The 20990-nt window shown below is 47.4% G+C and overlaps 1 protein-coding gene across 5 annotated transcripts in view; it reads left to right on the forward strand.

Annotated features, from left to right (window-relative positions):
• The window catches only part of TET3 (tet methylcytosine dioxygenase 3), a 125963-nt gene that overhangs the window by 45222 nt on the left and 59751 nt on the right, over positions 1-20990 (forward strand). For all 5 annotated transcript variants that reach the window (XM_055243717.1, XM_063617486.1, XM_055243723.2 and 2 more), the window contains one exon: positions 17053-19192. In XM_055243717.1, the coding sequence (XP_055099692.1) occupies positions 17053-19192 (2140 nt within the window). The remainder of the gene's footprint in view (positions 1-17052; positions 19193-20990) is intronic.

Raw genomic sequence — 20990 nt, forward strand, 5'->3', positions numbered from 1 at the left:
ATGCCTGTGACCTCTCTTTATTCTCTTGGATCATCCACCAGGGTTTTCTCTGGCTCTATAATGAGTTTGTAGTATGCCTTTGATATCCTATCAGTAACTACACTAGAGGCAGCTTCACTTGGAGATAAAGTCACAGTTAATATCGGTTTTCATTGCTTTCATCACATACTCAAAACCACAGAGTATGTATGTAACATGGGTTTATGTTGCCGTGCACATGTTAGTGATAGTGGTACAGTATCAGTTCCTAAAGGAACTTGCCTTTGAATAGGATCTAAGGCAAATTCAAACATCTAAAAAGTCCCTATCCAAGAGAAAGGACTGCTTGTTCACTAGTCTATCCACAAAGAAGTGATGCTGAATATATATTTGTTTGAGAGATAAATGAACGAATACATAATTATGTATGCATATAGGAAAGGAATGGTTGTTGTGCTGATAGCATCAGTGGGTGACGTCTCATAATTCTGTGGGCTACAAATACTTACTTTCACTTTTTTAAAAAGCTACCTAGTTTTCTCATTTGTGTGCTTGGTTTTACATAGTTGCAGTCTAAGCTTCATACAGTGTGGTGTTCTGCTGTTCTTCCTATTTCATCCAGCTTTTTTCCTTAGTGTTTATAATTACAGGTTTAGATGAGTGTATAATACTCTGTTGAATTGTATCATAGTTTACCAAACCAAGCCCCTCATACTGAGTTTTCAGCTTTCACTATTGTGTGGAAAGATTTCTTTTAATGCAAACATAAGCTCAAGTTTCTAGGGCCGGGCGCAGTGGCTCAAGCCTGTAATCCCAGCACTTTGGGAGGCCGAGGTGGGCGGATCACGAGGTCAGGAGATCGAGACCATCCTGGCTAACACGGTGAAACCCCGTCTCTACTAAAAATACAAAAAATTAGCCGGACGTGTTGGCGGGCGCCTGTAGTCCCAGCTATTCGGGAGGCTGAGGCAGGAGAATGGCGCGAACCTGGGAGGCGGAGCTTGCAGTGAGCCGAGATCGCGCCACTGCACTCCAGCCTGGGGGACAGAGCAAGACTCCATTTCAAAAAAAAAAAAAAAAAAAGTTTCTAGGAACAGCACTGCTTGATGGAAGTAGTCTTTATTGCTCTTGATAACATTTGTTCGTGTGTTCATTTATTTGCTTATCTACAGATTTATTTACTCATTTATTTTTACTGTTTGAACCAAGACAGAAGATGGAAGTTGTGAATTAGAAGGCACCCTGGCCTGGGAGCTGGGTGATGGGGGTTCAAGGCTCAGTGGGTTGAATATGAGTCTAACAGTAGTGTTCTGGGGTGGAAGCAGAGGCAGGTGGCCAGTCAAGGAGCCACCTCCTGAGTTTGTCCTTGTGAGAGATAAATGAGGAGAAAACAAAAAGAAGGCAGATCTGAAATGCTCTACAGGAGCAGTTGGCAGGACTAGAGTTTGCTTGCATATGGAAACATCAAGAGGACATCAGAGGGGATGGAAGGCTTTAGCCAGGATGCCCAGGGGAATGGATCTTAACATGAATTTCTTTTTTTTTTAAAGGGATGTCCAGGGGAGGAGTTGCTGAGGAAAAGGAGGCAGGCGCTGAGTTAAGTTTTAAATGTGATGGGCTTAAGTTGCATCCAAGTGGAAGTGTGTCTGGTAGCTGGAAAGCAGTCAAGGAAAAAGGAAACTTTGGGGCTGTTGGTGCAGGCTGAGCTGTGGGGCCTTGATTGGAGGGGAGGCTTCTGAGGGGAGCATGGGGCGATGGAGAGCAGTGAGGGCAAGAGAGTGGAGAACAGCTCTGTTGAGGGGACAGAGGAGGAAAAGGAGAGTGGAGGAGAACCAGTAACCGGCAGGGTCACGGAAACCCAGGGTGGGCAGGTGAGTGGGTGATCTGCTGCCACAGACAGGCCAGAGAGACGAGGGACCCCTGTGGCCTTCCTCATCACCCCGACCCTCAGAAACGATAATGGCTGTGCAGATGCCGAGGTTCCTGTTCTGTTTCTCCAGCATTGCACACAGGCCTTTCAGATGAACATGTGCAAACCCAGATTACTGGCATCTTTCAGTTATCTGGGCTAATAAACGAGTAGTGACTGTGGATAATGAAGCTTTACACACTAAGATGAGTTGTGTGACTTTTCCAGGATTTGAAGTTTAGGATAAAGAGAATTAATTTGTGCTCCCCAATTTCCTGCCTTTTGGACAGCAGCAGGCTTCCCTAAATGGCATTTCCTAGCCTACTCTGTGAAGTTGATATTGTGGCTGATAGGTGGATACCCTCTGCCAAAAATTATTTTTCCTCTAGATTTTTGGGTGGTTGCTTAAAGATTTATTTCTTTGAATGAAAAACTTAGGTCTTAAGTCCTTGAGAAAGGATTGAGTGGGGGCAAACACACAGGGGTTCCTGTGAAAAGCTGAAATCCATGAATAATTATTGAGGCACATGTGGGAGCTCACTCTCCAAAAGAATGATTAGAACCTTGGTACCTGGGAGGCCATGGGCATCCACTATTGACTCTGATGTTGGATTCTACTTTGCCACTCACCAATTCTGAGCTTTGGAGTATGTTAGTTATCTTCTGTGTACCTCATCTACTAAAATGGATGTGGAGTTGTTGGAAGAACAGAAAGGTTACATTTAAACATAAAGGTGCTTATTTAAAGTTTGCACTCAGCACTCAAAACTGTGGGCTGCTGTCCTCCTTCTCTAAACCTTGCCCCTTTCACACACCTGAGCTGTCAGTGGGTTTTGAGGGATTGGGGGCTTCTTTAGGGAAAGTGCATGGAGCCTTTGGTGAAGGACTGGCTCTGCGGGGGACTGTGGTGTTAGCAATGCATGCTTTCTGTTTCTTTAGCCTATTAGACTTTTGGAGTAGGAGGTGGGTGATGAGAAGTAGATCTGTGCTGTTGGGTGGGAGGAGTTGTGGGAATGCCCTGCCTCGCTGGGAACTGATGGGGGCTTTTCTGGCCATGGGACGTGCACCGCAGGGCTTGGGCGATGGCCCCGGTGGCTGCAAGAGCTGTGTGTGTGTGTGTGTGTGTGTGTGTGTGTTTTAGGGGAGTTGAGGCCCTTGCTGGGTCTGGCTGAGGAGCTGCCTCCGCGTCATGACCTGGTTCTTGTGTGCTGGCAGCTTCAGAGCAGCTGCTGCTGCTTTTTGCCAGGCCTCAGATGTGGTTAGGCTCGATTTCCTCCCGGCTGGCCTCTGGCCGGGCCGCCACCGGCTGCTGGAGGCAGGGGCTTCCGTCAGGAGAGCTGGATCCTGCTCTGGGCTGCAGATCAAGAGGCTGGGGGTGGGGCACGTGGAGCCTGCAGAGCAGCCTGCAGCTCCCCCTTCACCCCCACCTGCTGCAGGGGAGCGTGTGCTGCCCAGGCGATAACTTTGCATAGGTCAGAGTTGCAGAGCTGTAGTTTGGAGTTCCGGTCCTAGAACAGCAACTTACATAGAACTTTCAATGGGTGAGAGTTTCAGGCTTGGCACCCCATCTCAACTAGGCTCATCTTCACCTTCCAGTGCATCTCATCTCCTAGAAATTTTCTTCCTGTATTATGTGTGATCTGCCTCTGTGTTACAACTGCATACAACTCTCTAGCAACAGAAATAGCACAAAAAATACCCAGAAATTTTCCCTGACTGCTCCCTTATCGTCTCATTCACAGACATGTGTAGTTTGCAGTTTCAGGTGTTTTATAGGTGTTCTATTCTTAAATATTTTTCCCCTAAATAAAGATGAATATACCTATGATAAATTTTGGAAACTATAAACAAGAAAGTTACTCATCCTCTATCACGCAGAGGATAAGCACTGTTAACATTTCTGTATGATTCCCCTTGCTGTTTTGTGTATGTACACAGGCATGCATTGTGATTGAATTGAATTGTTAAATTGGGCAATATTTTGAATCCCATTTTTTCCCCATTTCAAATAGTATGTACTTCCCCCATCATAAAAACCCTCTGAAAGCATTCATTTAGTAAGTACATTCTCAAGTTTCACTTTTTCATTTAATACATTTAGTTTTATGTTCTTATTCCATATGATTTTAAGCAGTTGTGTACATCTACTGATTAAATATTATAAACAGGCATACATTGGAGATACTGCAGGTCCAGCTCTAAACCACTGCAATAAAGTGAATATGGCAGTACAGCTGGTCACGTGAATTTTTTGGTTTCCTAGTGCATATAAAAGTTGTGTTTACATTATATTGTAGTCTAGCAAGTATGTGATAGTATTATGGCTAAAAAAATGTGTACATACCTTAATTTTAAAATACTTTTTTGCCAAAAAATGCTAACAAAGTAAGCACATGCTATTGAAAATGACACCAGTAAGATTTGCCCAATGTGGCTGGGTGCGGTGGCTCACTCCTGTAATCCCAGCACTTTGGGAGGCCGAGGCGGGCGGGATCACCTGAGGTCAGGAATTCGAGACCTGTCTGGCCAACATGGCAAAACCCCGTCTCTACTAAAAATACAAAAATTAGCCAGGCATAGTGGCGGGCACCTGTAATCCCAGCTACTCGGGAAGCTGAGGCGGGAGAATCGCTTGAACCTGGGAGGCGGAGGTTGCAGTGAGCCGAGATTGTGCCGTTGCACTTTAGTCAGGGCAACAAGAGCAACACTCTGTCTCAAAAAAAAAAGAAGAAAAAAAGAGACTTGCCCAATGTGAGGTTGCCACAAACCTTAAATTCGTCATTTTAAAAAAAAAAAAAAAAAACCACCCCCAATATCTGCGAAACACGATAGAATGAAGCACAATAAAACGAGGTATGGCTGTATTATAGTTTTTATTTTTTTATGTATTACTTGAACCATACTTGACCCTAGTATTTTATATATGTTAAACAGATAAAGCATAATAAACACATGCCAGTTCCCCAAGTTAGCTGGAATATTGCCAACATCATTGAAATTACCTGGGTGTTTTCCCCCAGCCCTATCTCCCTTCTTCACCTCCAGAGGTAACCATTACCTTGAATTTTGTTCTTATCATTCCCTTGCTTTTTAAAGCCTTCATTATGTAAGTTTGCATTCCTGTACAATACACTTAATTTTGCTTGCTTGTTTGAGGTTTGTAGACTCAGTAGGACATATGTAGTCCTCGAGCATTGATTTAAAAAAAAAAAGACAAACCCCGTTGTAGTCTCTGGGATTCATTTATGTTCCTGTGGCTCATTCATTGACACTGCTCTATAATACTCCATTGTCCATTCTGTAGTTTATGGGCCCTTAGAAATATTTCCATGATGTGGTTTTTATGAGTAATGCTGCTATGAAAATTTATGTACATGTCTCCTGATGCATGTGTACAAAGCTTTCCTAGGAGTCGGATTGCAGGGCTGTAGGAGATGTGCATGTTTGACATTAAAAGATAGCACCACAAACCTTTTCAAAGTTATTTGTTCTGTTTTGCCTTCCTGCTAGTGAGGTATAAGAAGTGATTACTGGGGGCTGGGTGCAGTGGCTCATGCCTGTAATCCCAGCACTTTAGGAGGCTGAGGCGGGCAGATCACGAGGTCAATAGACCAAGACCATCATGGTTAACATGGTGAAACCCCGTCTCTACTAAAAAATACCAAAAAAAAAAAAAATCAGCCAGGTGTGGTGGCAGGCACCTGTAGTCCCAGCTACTCGGGAGGCTGAGGCAGGAGAATGGCGTGAACCTGGGAGGCAGAGCTTGCAGTGAGCCGAGATTGCGCCACTGCACTCCAGCCTGGGCGACAGAGTGAGACTCCGTCTCAAAAAAAAAAGTTATTGGGGCTGGGCACAGTGGTTTGAGGTCAGGAGTTCGAAACCAGCCTGGCCAACATGGTGAAACCCTGTCTTTACTAAAAATACAAAAATGAGCTGGGCATGGTGGTGGGTGCCTGTAATGCCAGCTACTCAGGAGGCTGAGGCAGGAGAATGGCATGAACCTAGGAGGCGGAGCTTGCAATGAGCGGAGATCGCGCCACTGCACTCCAGCCTGGGCAACAGAGCGAGACTCCATCTCAAAAAAAAAAAAAAAAAGTAGTTATTGGGGCCAGGCACGGTGGTTTGAGGTCAGGAGTTCGAAAGCAGCTTGGCCAACATGGTGAAACCCTGTCTCTACTAAAAATACAAAAATTAGCTGGGCATGGTGGTGGGCGCCTGTAATCCCAGCTACTCGGGAGGCTGAGGCAAGAGAATCACTTGAGCCCAGGAGGCGGAGGTTGCAGTGAGCCGAGATTGTGCCATTGCACTCCAGCCTGGGCAACAGAGTGAGACTCTGTCTCAAAAAAAAGTGTGTGGTGGCTCCCGCCTGTAATCCCAACACTTTGGGAGGCCGAGGTGGGTGGATCCCTTGAGGCCAGGAGTTCGAGACTAGCCTGACCAACATAATGAAACCCCTTCTCTACTAAATAAATAAATAAGCAAGCAAGCTGGGTGTGATGTTGTGCGCCTGTAGTCCCAGCTACTTGGGAGACTGAGGTACAAGAATCATTGGGCCCCGGAGGCGGAGGTTTCAGTGAGCCAAGATCCCACCACTGCACTCCAGCCTGGGCGACAGAGTGAGACTCTGTCTTAAAAAAAAAAAAGTTCTTGCTAAACCCTGTTGGCACTTGGTATTAAACTAAAATACCCTCTCGCGGTGCTTACTGTGTACCTGGTACTGTTATAAATGCTCTTCATATGTTGTTTAATTTTCATAATAATCTTGTAGGTACTGTTACTCATCCCCAATTTACAGGTGACAAAACAGAGGCACAGAGAGATTAGCTAACTTGCTTATGGTCACACAGCTAGTAAGTGGTGGGGCCACGATTCAAACTAAATGTTCTTCCTCTTCAGTCCTACGTAATAGGTGTAAAGTGGAATCTTCTTGTGATCTTATTTTGTATTTTTCTGATTACTGATGATATTGAGTATTTTTTCATATGTTTATTCCCTTTTCATGAAGAAGAAATATAAAACTTAAAACCGTCTCCGTATTGTTGGGGCACTCAGGTTGTTTGTAATTCTCTGTTGTTCATGCTTGAGGGAAAATCATTGGCACATGTAGCTTTTTTATGTCTTCTGTTGGCTTGTTTACTTTTACATTTCCAGTGAAATTAAGAGTACTTAGTGGTTAAAATGGCTGTGCTCTTCCACATTGCCTTGTGATCTTGAGGCAATTACTTCCCCTCTCTGTGTTTAGTGTCCTTATCTCTGATCTCCACCTTGGAGGAGCATGTGATGATTAAATGAGATAAGTGAATGTGCGACAATTCGCATGATACTCCGCCTGTCATAAGAGGGTTCCATCAGAGTCACGTAGAGACTTTTCCTGGTTCCTTCTTTTCCTTTCTTCCTCGAACCCACATTAATTACTGTTAGGTCAGAGGACATGAACAAAGTCCTGTGCTTCTGCCAGATATGATGACCTCAGGGAATTAGGCCCATTTCAGCTTTTTCCTAAGTATCACCCCAGCCACTGACAGATTTGCTGTATCTGCCCATTTTGTAGTAGGAAAAAAAATTAGATTTTAAAGTGTTTTACTGATATGCATGTAGTAACCACAAAAACAACTGCCTCCCCCCACCTCATGTAAGAATACCCTCTGCCAATGTATAATGCTCTCAAGAAGTCAGACATAATCCTGGAGTTGCTGTCTGCAGAGATGACCAGTTTGGGTATTGAGGGTGCAGACATGGGACTGGGCTAGCCAGCGTGCCCATGGGCACACACTCACTTCTGCAAGAACAGGCAGATGTGCACATCCTCTGCAAGGGTTCCCCTAAAACTCTCTTTTTGCACTCACTGATTAGTTTTATCAATAAATCTTCCAAAGGGAGAATCCTCTTAAGAAATGAATAATTCATCAACCCTAGACAGAACATGCCATAAATACAACCCATTTGCTATTAGAGAGAGTGGGGCCATCCATTTGGTGGCAAGGAAGAAGGAATTAGCTTTGTAAGGAGGTGGATTCTGAACTCTAGGACTGAGATAAAGGATGAGGCTGGAATGAGCAGCCTTGAACAGCTGCTGTGGATCAGAGTAGCTGAGCTGGTGGTATGTGTGGTTGGGAAAGCACTGGGTGGAGTTTACTGGCTAACAGGGTGGGGCGCTGCCACCACTATCTTGGAGTCTCATGAGAATTCGCTTCAGGAGATTCCTCTGCAGAGAATGGGCTACTGGGCTCTGAAGGTTGACTACAGGCTAGTTCATTCTGGCCAAAAACACCTTCTTGCACATGGTTCTTCTAATACAGTGTGTAACTGCTGACAGTAAGCAAAACAGCCCTCCAGACTCTGTTCCTCTTGTAACTTCCCCTTTCTTAGAGGCCTTAAGAAGGTATAGCCAATCAGGACTTTGCTCTTTCAAGATAACATTCTTCATCTTCTCTCTTCCCTATTTTCCTTTAATAGAGAATTGTTGATCTGGTTTTGATGTGTTGAGAGTAAGGAAGGATTTGGGAAACCTAGTGCCATATCTGTATCCTTCACTGTGTTGTTGACTGAATGAGGTGTTTGGGGAGTGGCATTCCACACTTTTCCAGCCTTGCCTGGCATCTGAGGGGCTCTGGAGTCCCCTGGGTGGGGAGAGCAGGGTGCTGCTGTTGAATGCCTGCAGAAGTCAGGAGGACCAGCTCTGGGGATTTGGGAGTCTAAGAAGGGAGTGCACTGTAGAGGAGGAGGCAGGGGACCTTGTGAGCTAGCCAGGCGGGGTGCAGGGTCACCTTCAGCACAGGGTCCCCAGCTCTCTGAAGGTGGGAAATGTGACTGGGGTTGGCGATGCTGTATGCACATATGAACTCTTCATGGAGTATAGTGAAGAGTTATATCTCTTCTTGGATCTGAGAAGGGCATTTTCTCTGCCTGAGTAATGTTTCCTGCCTCTCAGTCTCCTAGTAACAAATCCCTGCTGCCCCTAGGTGATGGGAACACACCTCCAACTTGGGGAAGACTTAGCCTGGGATGGGCATACCCTCTTTCAGTGATATTGTGAAGCAGGGAAGAAACCTGATGGGGTTGGGTGTGAGGACCCAGCGAGGGCAGGGAAAAGGGGTTTGCACCTGGAAGTTGGCAGTAAGATGTGCAGCACCAGCACCTTGGGCTTCTCTGGAGGCCCCCTACAGCCTTTGCAGACCTCTACCATGTGTGCGTTGTAATGGGTGCCATAATAGCAGAGATCACCAACTCTGCCTAGAGCTTCCATGGGTCATCTCAAAATATGGGGGTGATGAGGCTTGCACCAGCCAGGTCCTTGGGGAGAAAGAAGCGACAGAGCTTTTTGAACGAATTCTAGAGACTCCAGTAGGTTTTGAAGGTGTGGCAGATGCCTGGTTCCCTAGGAGCAAATGGTGTAGTTGACCATACACTCTTATGAAAAGATCCCTAACAGAATGTGGCTATGCACGGTGACTGTAGACTCTGGGGCAGCCTGTGGCGGACAGGACTGGTCAAGGAGGACTTTCTCAGGGAGGGATTGATTCTGTTCCTTGTCTCACTGCTAAATTTAATCACTTACCTCCATAACCACGTTTCATCCCCATCTGTCTGCTAGTGCCTTAGTTCAGGTCCTTATTGTTACTAATCTGGACAGTTGCATAGTCTCCTAACCGGTCTTTGGGTCACCAGCCTGGAACCCTGCAGTCTGTCTTCTGCAGGATGCCTGAATGCCCCTCCTGAGATGTAAATCTGCTCTCTGTAGCATTCAGGCTGTGGTCCACACACCTGCCTCCCCTGCCTTTGCAATCAAGATACACTCAACAGCTTACGCATCTCCAAGCCTGCCAGGGCTTATGATTCTGTGCCTTTGCACATGGTATTCCTTCCATCTGGAACTCCTGCAGAATTCTTCCCCTTCTTCCAAAATACCTGCTACTCTCTCTAGCCTCTCTGAGATTTCTTTGAGATAAAACCTTCCTGGACACCCACCTGCCCAGATAGCTGTATATACTGAGCCCCTACAGGCCCCTGTAGATACTGCTTTCACAGCACTGATATGATTTAGGGCATTGACTTATAGGCCTTTTTCTTCCTTTTCATCTTAAAACTTCTTGGGGTTCCTGAAATACATAGTCTGGTCTATTGTCAGGTAACAAATCACCCCAAAACACAGTAGTATGAAACAGTAATCATTTTGTTATGCCCAGGGATTCTGTGGATTGGGAAGTCAGAAGTGACAACAGCATAGGTAGCTTCTATATGTTCGTTAATATTTAGGGTCGGCCGGGCGCGGTGGCTCACGCTTGTAATCCCAGCACTTTGGGAGGCCGAGGCGGGCGGATCCACGAGGTCAGGAGATCGAGACCACAGTGAAACCCCGTCTCTACTAAAAATACAAAAAAATTAGCCGGGCGTTGTGGTGGGCACCTGTAGTCCCAGCTACTCAGAGAGGCTGAGGCAGGAGAATGGCGTGAACCCAGGAGGCGGAGCTTGCAGTGAGCCGAGATTGCGCCACTGCACTCCAGCCTGGGCGACAGAATGAGACTCTGTCTCAAAAAAAAAAAAAAAAAAAAAAAAATTTAGGGTCTCAGCTGGGAAGGCATAAAAGCTGAAGGTAACTTGATGACTGGGCTGGAATCCTCGAAGGTCTCCTTCACTCACACATTTGGCAGATGATGGCAGCTGTTGGCTGGGACCTCAGCTGGGAATGTCAGCTGACTCCTCCATGTGGCCTCTCCACATGGCCTGGGCTTCCTCACAGCATGGTGGCTGGGCTCCAAGAGTGAGAGTCCCAAGAGAACCAGGCAGAAGCTGAATTGCCTTTTATGATCTAGCTTTGAAAGTCATGTAGCATCACTTCCATTGTCACAAGCCTACCCAGATTGAAGAGGAGGGAACGTAGACCCCACCTCTCCGTGGGGGAAGTGTCCAAGTCACGCAGTAAGAAGAGCATGTGGAATGGAGGGAATGTTGTGGCTATCTTTGGAACACACAGTATGTCACACGTATTAAGCACTTGATGCATACGAATGGCATTCTTAAACTGAAGATTGAAGCCAGGGTGAACGATGAGGAAGAGTTATGAAGTTGGTGGCTGGGAATCATAAAAGAGGGTATGTTCAAGAGATTGTAGAGTGGAGAAGAGTGTGTGTGTGTGTGTGTGTGCATGCACATGTATGTGTGGTCAGGGAGGGGGCTTGGGGATACACAGAGTTGCTTAAAGGACCCACTGTCAGGTGAGACAATTAAAACGTACACACAGAAAGACCCAGATTGGGAAGGCAGGGATGGAAAGGGAGGAGATAAAATTGAGAGACAGTTCACATTTAGAATTGTTTGGATCCAATGACTGCACACATTGGAAGAATATGGGTAACATTTGGGTTGGGAATGTTGGTGAATGCAAAAATAGGAAAGTTGGGAAAGTTGCTCTCAGGAGGGAGAGTTCAGTTCTATTTTAGACAAGCTGACTCTCAGTGGGCTTACAGCATGGTCTAGGGGTTGGAGCTAGCTGGAGGGTAGTTGAGAAGTCCAGACAGAAAGCAGACATTTAGACGGGGCATGGGGGCTCATGCCTGTAATCCCAGCACTTTTGGGAGGCTAGGGCAGGAATATTGCTTGAGCTCAGCAGTTTGACACCAACCTGGACAACATAACAAGACCTTGTCTCTACTAAAAATAAAATCAGCTGGGCATGGTGGTGCATACCTGTGGTCCCAGGTACTTGGGAGGCTGAGGTGGGAGAATCAGTTGAGGCTGCATTAAGCCATGATCGCACAACTGCACTCCATCATGGGCAACAGAGCAGCAAGACCCTGTCTCAAAAAAAGGAGCATCTCACAGCGATGTTTGCTGGAGCCCAGAAGGGAATGAGAATTGAGGGGAAAAGCAGAGGGTTTCTGAGCTGGGATGGGTCTGAGCTGAGGCTTCGAAAGGGCTAAACTGGTCCCCATCCTCCCCTGGCATTGTCCTGCCTCCCTGCCAATAATTGCCAAATAGCTGCTTGCTTTTCGTTTCCGCATCTCCATTGATAAGAACTTGTTTCCTCTGGTTGTTAGGGGGACTGGTTTCAGTGCGTTTTCTGGTATCTCTAAGTATTAAGCAAATTCTTCCCTAGATGGAGCCTAAGCTTTTCTCTCTCTTTACCCATTTTCTAATTCCATCCCTTAAGGCCACGCAAAACAAGTCTAATTCTTTTCCCAAACGGTAGGCCTTCAGATGTTTAAAGACTTTCTGGAGTTTTATCTTGTTCAGAACCAAAAGGGAGCTGTTCCTCTTGTGGTTTTGAACCCTCATGCTCGCTTTCCTCTCTGCCCAGAGGGTGCAGCCCCACAGGGAAGCCTGCATTCAGGTGGGGACTGTCTGGGTCACAAGCAGGGCTGTCATTGCCTGTGCTGTAGTCCTGTTCAGGTAGGTCATAGCTGTGTGTGTCAGACTGGGTCAGAACCCATTAGTAGATCCCGAAATCAACTTAGAAGGTTGCAACCTGCATTTAAAAATAAAGAAGAAAGATACATTAAGGTATCTGTTAAGGCGAAGTACTGTTTTACAAAACTTGTATATAAGTAGCTAATGGAGCATAGTGTAAAATGTATTTCTTACTGTGAATTGTAGTGAAAATTTTTGAAAAAAACTGGGTTATAAGACCCTTTGAAGCTGCCACATCACATCATACTGGGTGTGCCATCAGTTAGCTCTCAGGGTTTTACCTCTTCTGATTCCTAAGACATTTTTATGGGTACTGCTGCTGCTATTATGTGCTTCTCCCATCTTTAATTTATTTGCACAGATGTGGCTTGGGGCCTAAGTATGAGACCCTGTTTACCCTTTTAGATTTTTTTTCTCTCTAGTCTGTTGACCTTTTGGCACCTGGTTCTGTCACTCAACATAGCTTTATCCCTTCTATTTTCAACATCTACTTATTTATTAAGTGAGCCTTCTCTATCATTATTGATAAATACGTTGAACAGGATAGTTCCAAGAACAGAGCCCTGTGGCAGACCACTAAAGACCCTCCTCCCAGTTGATACACCTCTTGTACCCTTTGAGCATGGTCATTTAACCAGTGGTGAACCAGCCTTTTCAGCCTGTAGTTCTCTGTAGCTGGCGTCAAAAGGGTCATGGCAGACCTTGTGAAACTTGAACGTCCACAGCCGAAGTTGCAAAGTCGAAGGCCTACAGGGGGTTGGCAGGTAACACAAGTGAGTGAAGTGATAATTAATTCAAGCAATTAATAAGTAATTCCTGACCCCAGCCTTGGTTTCAAGAAGACAGTGTGGAGTGGGGAAGCTGGGGGTGAGTTGGAGTAGTTATATTCTATGTAAGGAGTAGCCACTGCTCAGTTACAGACAAATTTGCCCGGAGAAGCGTGGATCGTCAAGAAAATCCAGGTTTCATGTGGAATTTGATTTTTGAATGTTGGCAAAACAAAAACATTAACACCATATAGGCAAGTAAAACAAACTTGTGGCAGATTTGGCCTGAAGCTCTCGGCCTTGTGACCTGTCAGCCACAGTGTCTCCCCATTTGCTGTCCAATGACCCCATGACTCAAAGCACTAAGATTGTTTGGATGTTGGTAGGTTAATGGCCTTCCGTGGAACCTGACTCCTTGTGGTTCTTACCTGGACTGTTCTTAAACGCAGCAGACTGAGAGTTGGGAAGGACGCTTCTCCTTCTCTTGCCTGTTGGCCCCGTCTCCTGCTGGCAGGTTTCCTCCAGCATCACTGACAGGTGTTGAGAAAGGTATCAGTGGGATCTCTTGGTTGGGAAATGGGAATTTAGAGTTTCTTAAGATCTCCCTATCCATACTGGCTTCACTTACCTCATATCTACGTCTACTTTTCCCTTTCTCCTCTTTTTGGTCCAAGGAGCATTTTCCTTCCCAGGGAATTCAGAGGCACAAGAGCCATCCTAGCCCTTCCTTGTTTTTATTCACACACCAAAAATAACTTTTTAAATCCCTTTTAGTTGTCTTGACCATTTTGGGGAAGCCTCCACTCATGTAGCATTAGTCTTCCTGACACTATTTTTGTAAACCTGTGCTACTCTCGGGTGTTTCTTCTTGGTTATGCATGCTCCTTCCATCTTCCTACATAAGCATGTAAGATTTGACCACTTCAGATTGTATAGCCTTGTTAGCCACATTAGTTTAGGCTTCTAAGAGAGAAGAGAGTGCTGGGTGATCCGCCACATTCCTAGACTTCTGAAAGGTAGTCTCCCACTGGGGTCAGGGAAAAGCTGATATATTCCGTGGTGTGGGCCTTTCATTTGCCTGAGTGTTACTGCTCCAGCTGTGGGCAGGAAGCACAGGAGTCATTGAGATTTGGACCCTGCCTGGCAGGAGCCACCATCTAGTCGGGGAGGAAGGCAGCTGCTTGAACAAGTAACAGTAGTGGCATGTGATAAGTGCTAATGAAGGTGCCCTGGGAACCCGGGGAAGGAGCCACAGATAATTCTGTGAAGTAGGTAGGGGAAGAGGTGACACTGAGCTGATGCTTGAAGGATAAGCCAGAGAGGCCGCTCTAAGAGGCTGAGAAGGGCATTCCAAGCAATGAGAACTACGTGTACAAAGCCTGATGACGTCAGAGAACATGGGCTGTTAGAAAAGCATGAGGGTCTTTTGTGGCCAGAATGGGGGCAAGGGTGAGGATGAGGCAGGAGCTGCAGGCTGGGGCCTCTGATAACCTCCTGCAGAGCTCATCCCAAACCCTAGTTTCCCACCACACTTAGGAGCCCATGATGGCCTTGTCTGACAGTGTTAGGACTGGCATCATTTTAGCCACCTACTTAAAACACTTTGAGGCCAGACACAGTGTCTCACACCTATAATCCCAACACTTTAGGAGGCTAAGGCCAGAGGATCATTTGAGGCCAGAAGTTAGAGAGCAGCCTGGGCAAAATAGCAAGACTCAGGCTCTAAAATAAAAAAAAATTTTAAAAAAATTAGCTGGGCGTGGTACATGCATCAAGTCCTAGCTACTTGATAGGCTGAGGTGGGAGGATCGGTTGAGTCCAGGAGTTCTAGGCTGCAGTGAACTGTGATCATGGCACTGAACTCCAGCCTGGGTGAGAGTGTGTCTGTAAAATAAATAAATAAAACACTTTGTGTTATACTCGAGGGACTGATTTCTTATTTAGCTTTTTATTTTCACAGAATTTAAAAATTTATAGAAAAATAGCAGGGATCATACTTGGGACTTCACATACCCCAAATGTGTAAGTTTTGCCTCATGTATTTATCATTTTGTCTGTAGAGACATATTTTTCCATATGCATATAGTTTTTTTTCTGAATCATTTGAGATTAAATTGAGTACACGATGTTCCTCAACTTATGACTGAGTTACGTCCCAATAAACTAATCATAAATTGAAAGTATTGTAAGTCAAAAATGGGCATTTTATAGACATGATGGGATGCTAAAACACAGTACACAATATCCAGAAAGCCCTAACAGCATGGAACACTGTGGAGCCTCAGTCGTTTACCTTGGTGATTGCGTGGTTGACCAGGGGATCTGGCTTGCTGCCACTGCCCAGCATCGCGAAAGTGTTGCTAGCCTCAGAAAAGATCAAAATTCAAAGTATGGTTTCTATTGAATGCCTGTCGCAAAGTCAGAATCTTAAGTGGAACCATCGTAAGTTGGGGACTGTCTGTACCGTCCCTTTACTCCTAAATACTTCAGTATGTGTATCCTGAGAACAAGGGCATTCTCTTACATAACCCATTGTCTAATGATCCAAGTCAAGATTAGGAATGACAGAATATTATCTTATCCACGTCCACATTCACATTTCATGACTTGTCCCAAGTAAAAATAGTGTGTTTTTCCCCAGTCTAAGGTCTAACCCATGAACACACATTTAGCTGTTCTTTTTAAGGGAAGAGATTGTTCTCTTCAAAAAATTTCAAAGTCAAGAAAAACAATCCAGGTACTTTCTAGAACGCCCTTCAATTTGGGTTTATCTGATGTTTCCTTGTGAATAGATTCAGGTTATACATTTTGGCAGGAGTTCTGTGTGAGTGGTGTTAAGTCATCCGCAATGTCTTACATCAAGAGGCACATGGTGTTGTTGTGTCTCAGTATTGATGATTATAACTTTGGTCATTTGGGTTAAGGTGGTGTCTGTCTACCAGATCTCTCCACTACAGTTACTATTGTAATTATGTAATTTTAGAGGAGATGCTTTGAGACCATGCATACATCCTGTACCTCATCATGCTTTCACCTGCTGCCACAGATGGCTTTTTAAATCCATCAGTCCTTCTGTGTTTTCTCTTAGCATTCTACAGTAAGGAAGAGCTTTGCTTTCCTAAGGGATGGGTCTGCAAACTCAATTTCACATCTTTGTATTCACTTTTCACTTGCTGGGCCAGGTCCTCCTGGCCCTCTTCCTCTCATCCTTTGCCTTTGGTGTGCTTTTGGGGATGTGAGGTATATAATGGTGGTTCTTGTGCTTGGGGAGAGGCCTGAATCCTTCTCTAAGCAGCAACTTGCTTGTCTTTGGCAGGACTGACCCGGCATGGGGCTAAAAGCATGCTGTGTCAGACCATTGGCGTTTCCCTCAGGCCTGGGGCTGTGTGTGGGAATGTGGTCTGTTGCCAGCTTTCTGTGCTCAGCCTGGGCTTAAGTGAGGACAGTTTTAGGGGGGGAAAAGAACTATGGGTCCCCACTAGGAAGCCATGGCTGACCCATGTTCCAGGCTGAATTTGTTCATCAAAGCTCCTCTTTCCCTACCCCTACAAACCCACACTTTACTCTTAGAGCACGTGTGTACATACAGGCTTGGTTGGATTTCTTTCCATCTTACAAAAAACAAAATAAAGTCCTAGTGTGACTTTGATCATTGTGAATTAAGGACCTTTTTGTGTGTCTCTGGTTTTAGGAGAGCCTCATTCGTGTGATTGATCTGAGGCTCTAAAAGTTTCTGAGCAACATTAAGAATGTCTCATAGGATCTTCTCTTTAAAAATACCTTAAAGATCTTCTTTTTATTTCTGCTGGTGAAGCTCGCTAGGGAACCAGAGACATGGGAAGATGAATTGGAGGCTCAAGAAGTACCAGAGAGAGGATTTGCAAGAAAAGTTGGGGGTCAGATATGCACCTGAGTGGTATGAAGCAGGGAAATGCTTTTCAAATAGTGTGGTTCATTTTTTTCCTTTTTCCCCCTTCTCTCTCTCTTTAGACAGGCTCAGAGCTCAGCCCAGTTGATGGACCTGTTCCAGGTCAGATGGACTCAGGGCCAGTGTACCATGGGGACTCACGGCAGCTAAGCGCCTCAGGGGTGCCGGTCAATGGTGCTAGAGAGCCCGCTGGACCCAGTCTGCTGGGGACTGGGGGTCCTTGGCGGGTAGACCAAAAGCCCGACTGGGAGGCTGCCCCAGGCCCAGCTCATACTGCTCGCCTGGAAGATGCCCACGATCTGGTGGCCTTTTCGGCTGTGGCCGAAGCTGTGTCCTCTTATGGGGCCCTTAGCACCCGACTCTATGAAACCTTCAACCGTGAGATGAGTCGTGAGGCTGGGAACAACAGCAGGGGACCCCGGCCAGGGCCCGAGGGCTGCTCTGCTGGCAGCGAAGACCTTGACACACTGCAGACGGCCCTGGCCCTCGCACGGCATGGTATGAAACCACCCAACTGCAACTGCGATGGCCCAGAATGCCCTGACTACCTCGAGTGGCTGGAGGGGAAGATCAAGTCTGTGGTCATGGAAGGAGGGGAGGAGCGGCCCAGGCTCCCAGGGCCTCTGCCTCCTGGTGAGGCCGGCCTCCCAGCACCAAGCACCAGGCCACTCCTCAGCTCAGAGTTGCCCCAGATCTCTCCCCAAGAGGGCCTGCCCTTGTCCCAGAGTGCCCTGAGCATTGCCAAGGAAAAAAACATCAGCTTGCAGACCGCCATTGCCATTGAGGCCCTCACACAGCTCTCCTCCGCCCTCCCGCAGCCTTCTCATTCCACCCCCCAGGCTTCTTGCCCTCTTCCTGAGGCCTTGTCACCTCCTGCCCCTTTCAGATCTCCCCAGTCTTACCTCCGGGCTCCCTCATGGCCTGTGGTTCCTCCTGAAGAGCACTCATCTTTTGCTCCTGATAGCTCTGCCTTCCCTCCAGCAACTCCTAGAACTGAGTTCCCTGAAGCCTGGGGCACCGACACCCCTCCAGCAACGCCCCGGAGCTCCTGGCCCATGCCTCGCCCAAGCCCCGACCCCATGGCTGAACTGGAGCAGTTGTTGGGCAGCGCCAGTGATTACATCCAGTCAGTATTCAAGCGGCCTGAGGCCCTGCCTACCAAGCCCAAGGTCAAGGTGGAGGCACCCTCTTCCTCCCCAGCCCCAGCCCCGGCCCCATCCCCTGTACTTCAGAGGGAGGCTCCCACGCCATCCTCGGAGCCCGACACCCACCAGAAGGCCCAGACCGCCCTGCAGCAGCACCTCCATCACAAGCGCAGCCTCTTCCTAGAACAGGTGCACGACACCTCCTTCCCTGCTCCTTCGGAGCCTTCTGCTCCTGGCTGGTGGCCCCCACCAAGCTCACCTGCCCCACGGCTTCCAGACAGACCACCCAAGGAGAAGAAGAAGAAGCTCCCAACACCAGCTGGAGGTCCCGTGGGAATGGAGAAAGCTGCCCCTGGGATCAAGCCCAGTGTCCGAAAGCCCATTCAGATAAAAAAGTCCAGGCCCCGGGAAGCACAGCCCCTCTTCCCACCTGTCCGACAGATTGTCCTGGAAGGGCTTAGGTCCCCGGCCTCCCAGGAAGTGCAGGCTCATCCACCGGCCCCTCTGCCTGCCTCACAGGGCTCTGCTGTGCCCCTGCCCCCAGAACCTTCTCTTGCGCTATTTGCACCTAGTCCCTCCAGGGACAGCCTGCTGCCCCCTACTCAGGAAATGAGGTCCCCCAGCCCCATGACAACCTTGCAGCCAGGCTCCACCGGCCCTCTTCCCCCTGCCGATGACAAGCTGGAAGAGCTCATCCGGCAGTTTGAGGCTGAATTTGGAGATAGCTTTGGGCTTCCCGGCCCCCCTTCTGTGCCCATTCAGGACCCCGAGAACCAGCAAACATGTCTCCCAGCCCCTGAGAGCCCCTTTGCTACCCGTTCCCCCAAGCAAATCAAGATTGAATCTTCGGGGGCTGTGACTGTGCTCTCAACCACCTGCTTCCATTCAGAGGAGGGAGGCCAGGAGGCCACACCCACCAAGGCTGAGAACCCACTCACACCCACCCTCAGTGGCTTCTTGGAGTCACCTCTTAAGTACCTGGACACACCCACCAAGAGTCTGCTGGACACACCTGCCAAGAGAGCCCAGGCCGAGTTCCCCACCTGCGATTGCGTCGGTAAGTCCGCCTGGGTATCAGGGAAGGGCAGAGAAAGGGCTGTGGCCTGGTGAGCTAGGATTTCTAGGCCCTGTCTTTCATTTGGCAAACATTTACTGTGTGCCAACTGCCACACTTGGTTCTGGGAACACAGAAATGAGCTCATAGCTTAGTGGAAAAGACATTGAAAGAAATTGACGTGATACTGTTGGTGTATGCCACGTCGGCTGAGATGGGCATAGGTGCTTTAATACACAAATGGAGTTGAAGGCATAATAGAGGCCTTCTTGTAGGAGGTAGTACTTGTGCTGAGCCCTACAGAGCCATCAGGTAGAAAGGACACATTCTAGAGTAGCTTGGGCAACAGCTTAGTGGCTATGAGGGAGTGGAACTTACTTGGACTATTCTTGGTTCAGGCAGGAGCAAAAGGGCTTGGGTATATGTGGGGATGAACAAAAGGTGGTTTGGTGGGTGAGGAGGATGGTGTCAGGGGCTAGATTGTGTAGGGCCTAGGGAGCCAAGGCCAAGAGTTTGACTTGACCCCATAGGTAAATAGTGAGCTCCTGAGGATTTTAAAGCAAGGAATGCCCTGTTACCTCGTGCTTTTGAATGACTTCTGGCTTATGGTGGGGAGGGAAGCTTGAGGGCGCTGAGGAGGCATAGCTGTAAGAAAGGTGTTGTCATGAGCCAGGCAAGAAATGACAAGGGCCTGGCCTGAAAGAGCCGGTGGCAGAGGGAGGGGTTGGAAGGTCTCCAGAGGAAGGCTTGTGGGAGGAGGGGATGAGACACTGCAGGTCTCTGCCTGGGGTGGTGGTGTTCACTGATAACTCAGATTGGGAGGACAGGAAGTGAGTTCCCATTGGACAAGCCACATCTGAAGTGGCCAGAAGACCAGGTTAGGGTCTGAGTTACACGTTTGGATCTAGTTAGCATGCAAGTCATGGTTGAAGCTGTGCCGTGCATGAGAACGCATTGAGGAGTTGAGTCCACTTCTAAGCCTTGCCTTCTGGAATGAGAGCAGGGTGCAGGGCCGCTGAGGACCACTCCCCAGTAAGCGTACTATCTCTGGGAAGTCCTGGAGGCAGTGGTAAGCTTCAGGTCCACTCGACCCCCACGCTCTGTTTAGGGAGTGTTCTGTACAAGATATGTGTGTTTCAGATGTTGACAGAAAACACAGTGATGCTGGCGATGAGCATATTGAATTCTTGTGATTTTATGATAACACAGACGGGTCTTGGGAAAAGGCTGTCTTCCCTACTTGTGAAAAATACGTAAATATCAAGTAAGTCATGTACTTGCTGGGATGTTGTCTCCCGGTCAGTGGGGAGGAGCTGGGCTGTTCTGCCTCCTCCAGCTACCCCTCCCTGACTCCTGGGGTACGAGGCAGAGGAGTGGGTGACAGAGTCACATGCAGAGCAAGGATAAGCTGGCCCCAGGGCTCTTATCTGGGGGTGAACAGATATGCTGCCAGGCACTCAGAGACATGCTCCTAGATGGTGGTTCCCACTGGCCCTGTCCATTCTTAGATATGACTAGTAATGACATGACTTCTAGGGCCCTCTTATTTACCAGCATATGGGGGAAACTTGTTTTGATCATGGGGTCCGCCTACCTTTTCTCCGTGCGTGTATGTGTGTGTCCCATCCGCCTGCGTTTAGCACCTCGTTTCTCCTTCTACAACGTGGGAAATATCCTTACCTAGTGTTTTAAGACATAATTGATCCTTAGCCAATATTTTAATTGTTGAATTTAATTATATGGATATTATGTGTGGTCAAACTAGTTTTTAAATTTGCATCCCAACTCCATCACTTACTAG

This window comes from Symphalangus syndactylus, chromosome 14 (assembly GCF_028878055.3).
Source record: "Symphalangus syndactylus isolate Jambi chromosome 14, NHGRI_mSymSyn1-v2.1_pri, whole genome shotgun sequence".
NCBI classification, from domain to species: Eukaryota; Metazoa; Chordata; class Mammalia; order Primates; family Hylobatidae; genus Symphalangus; species Symphalangus syndactylus.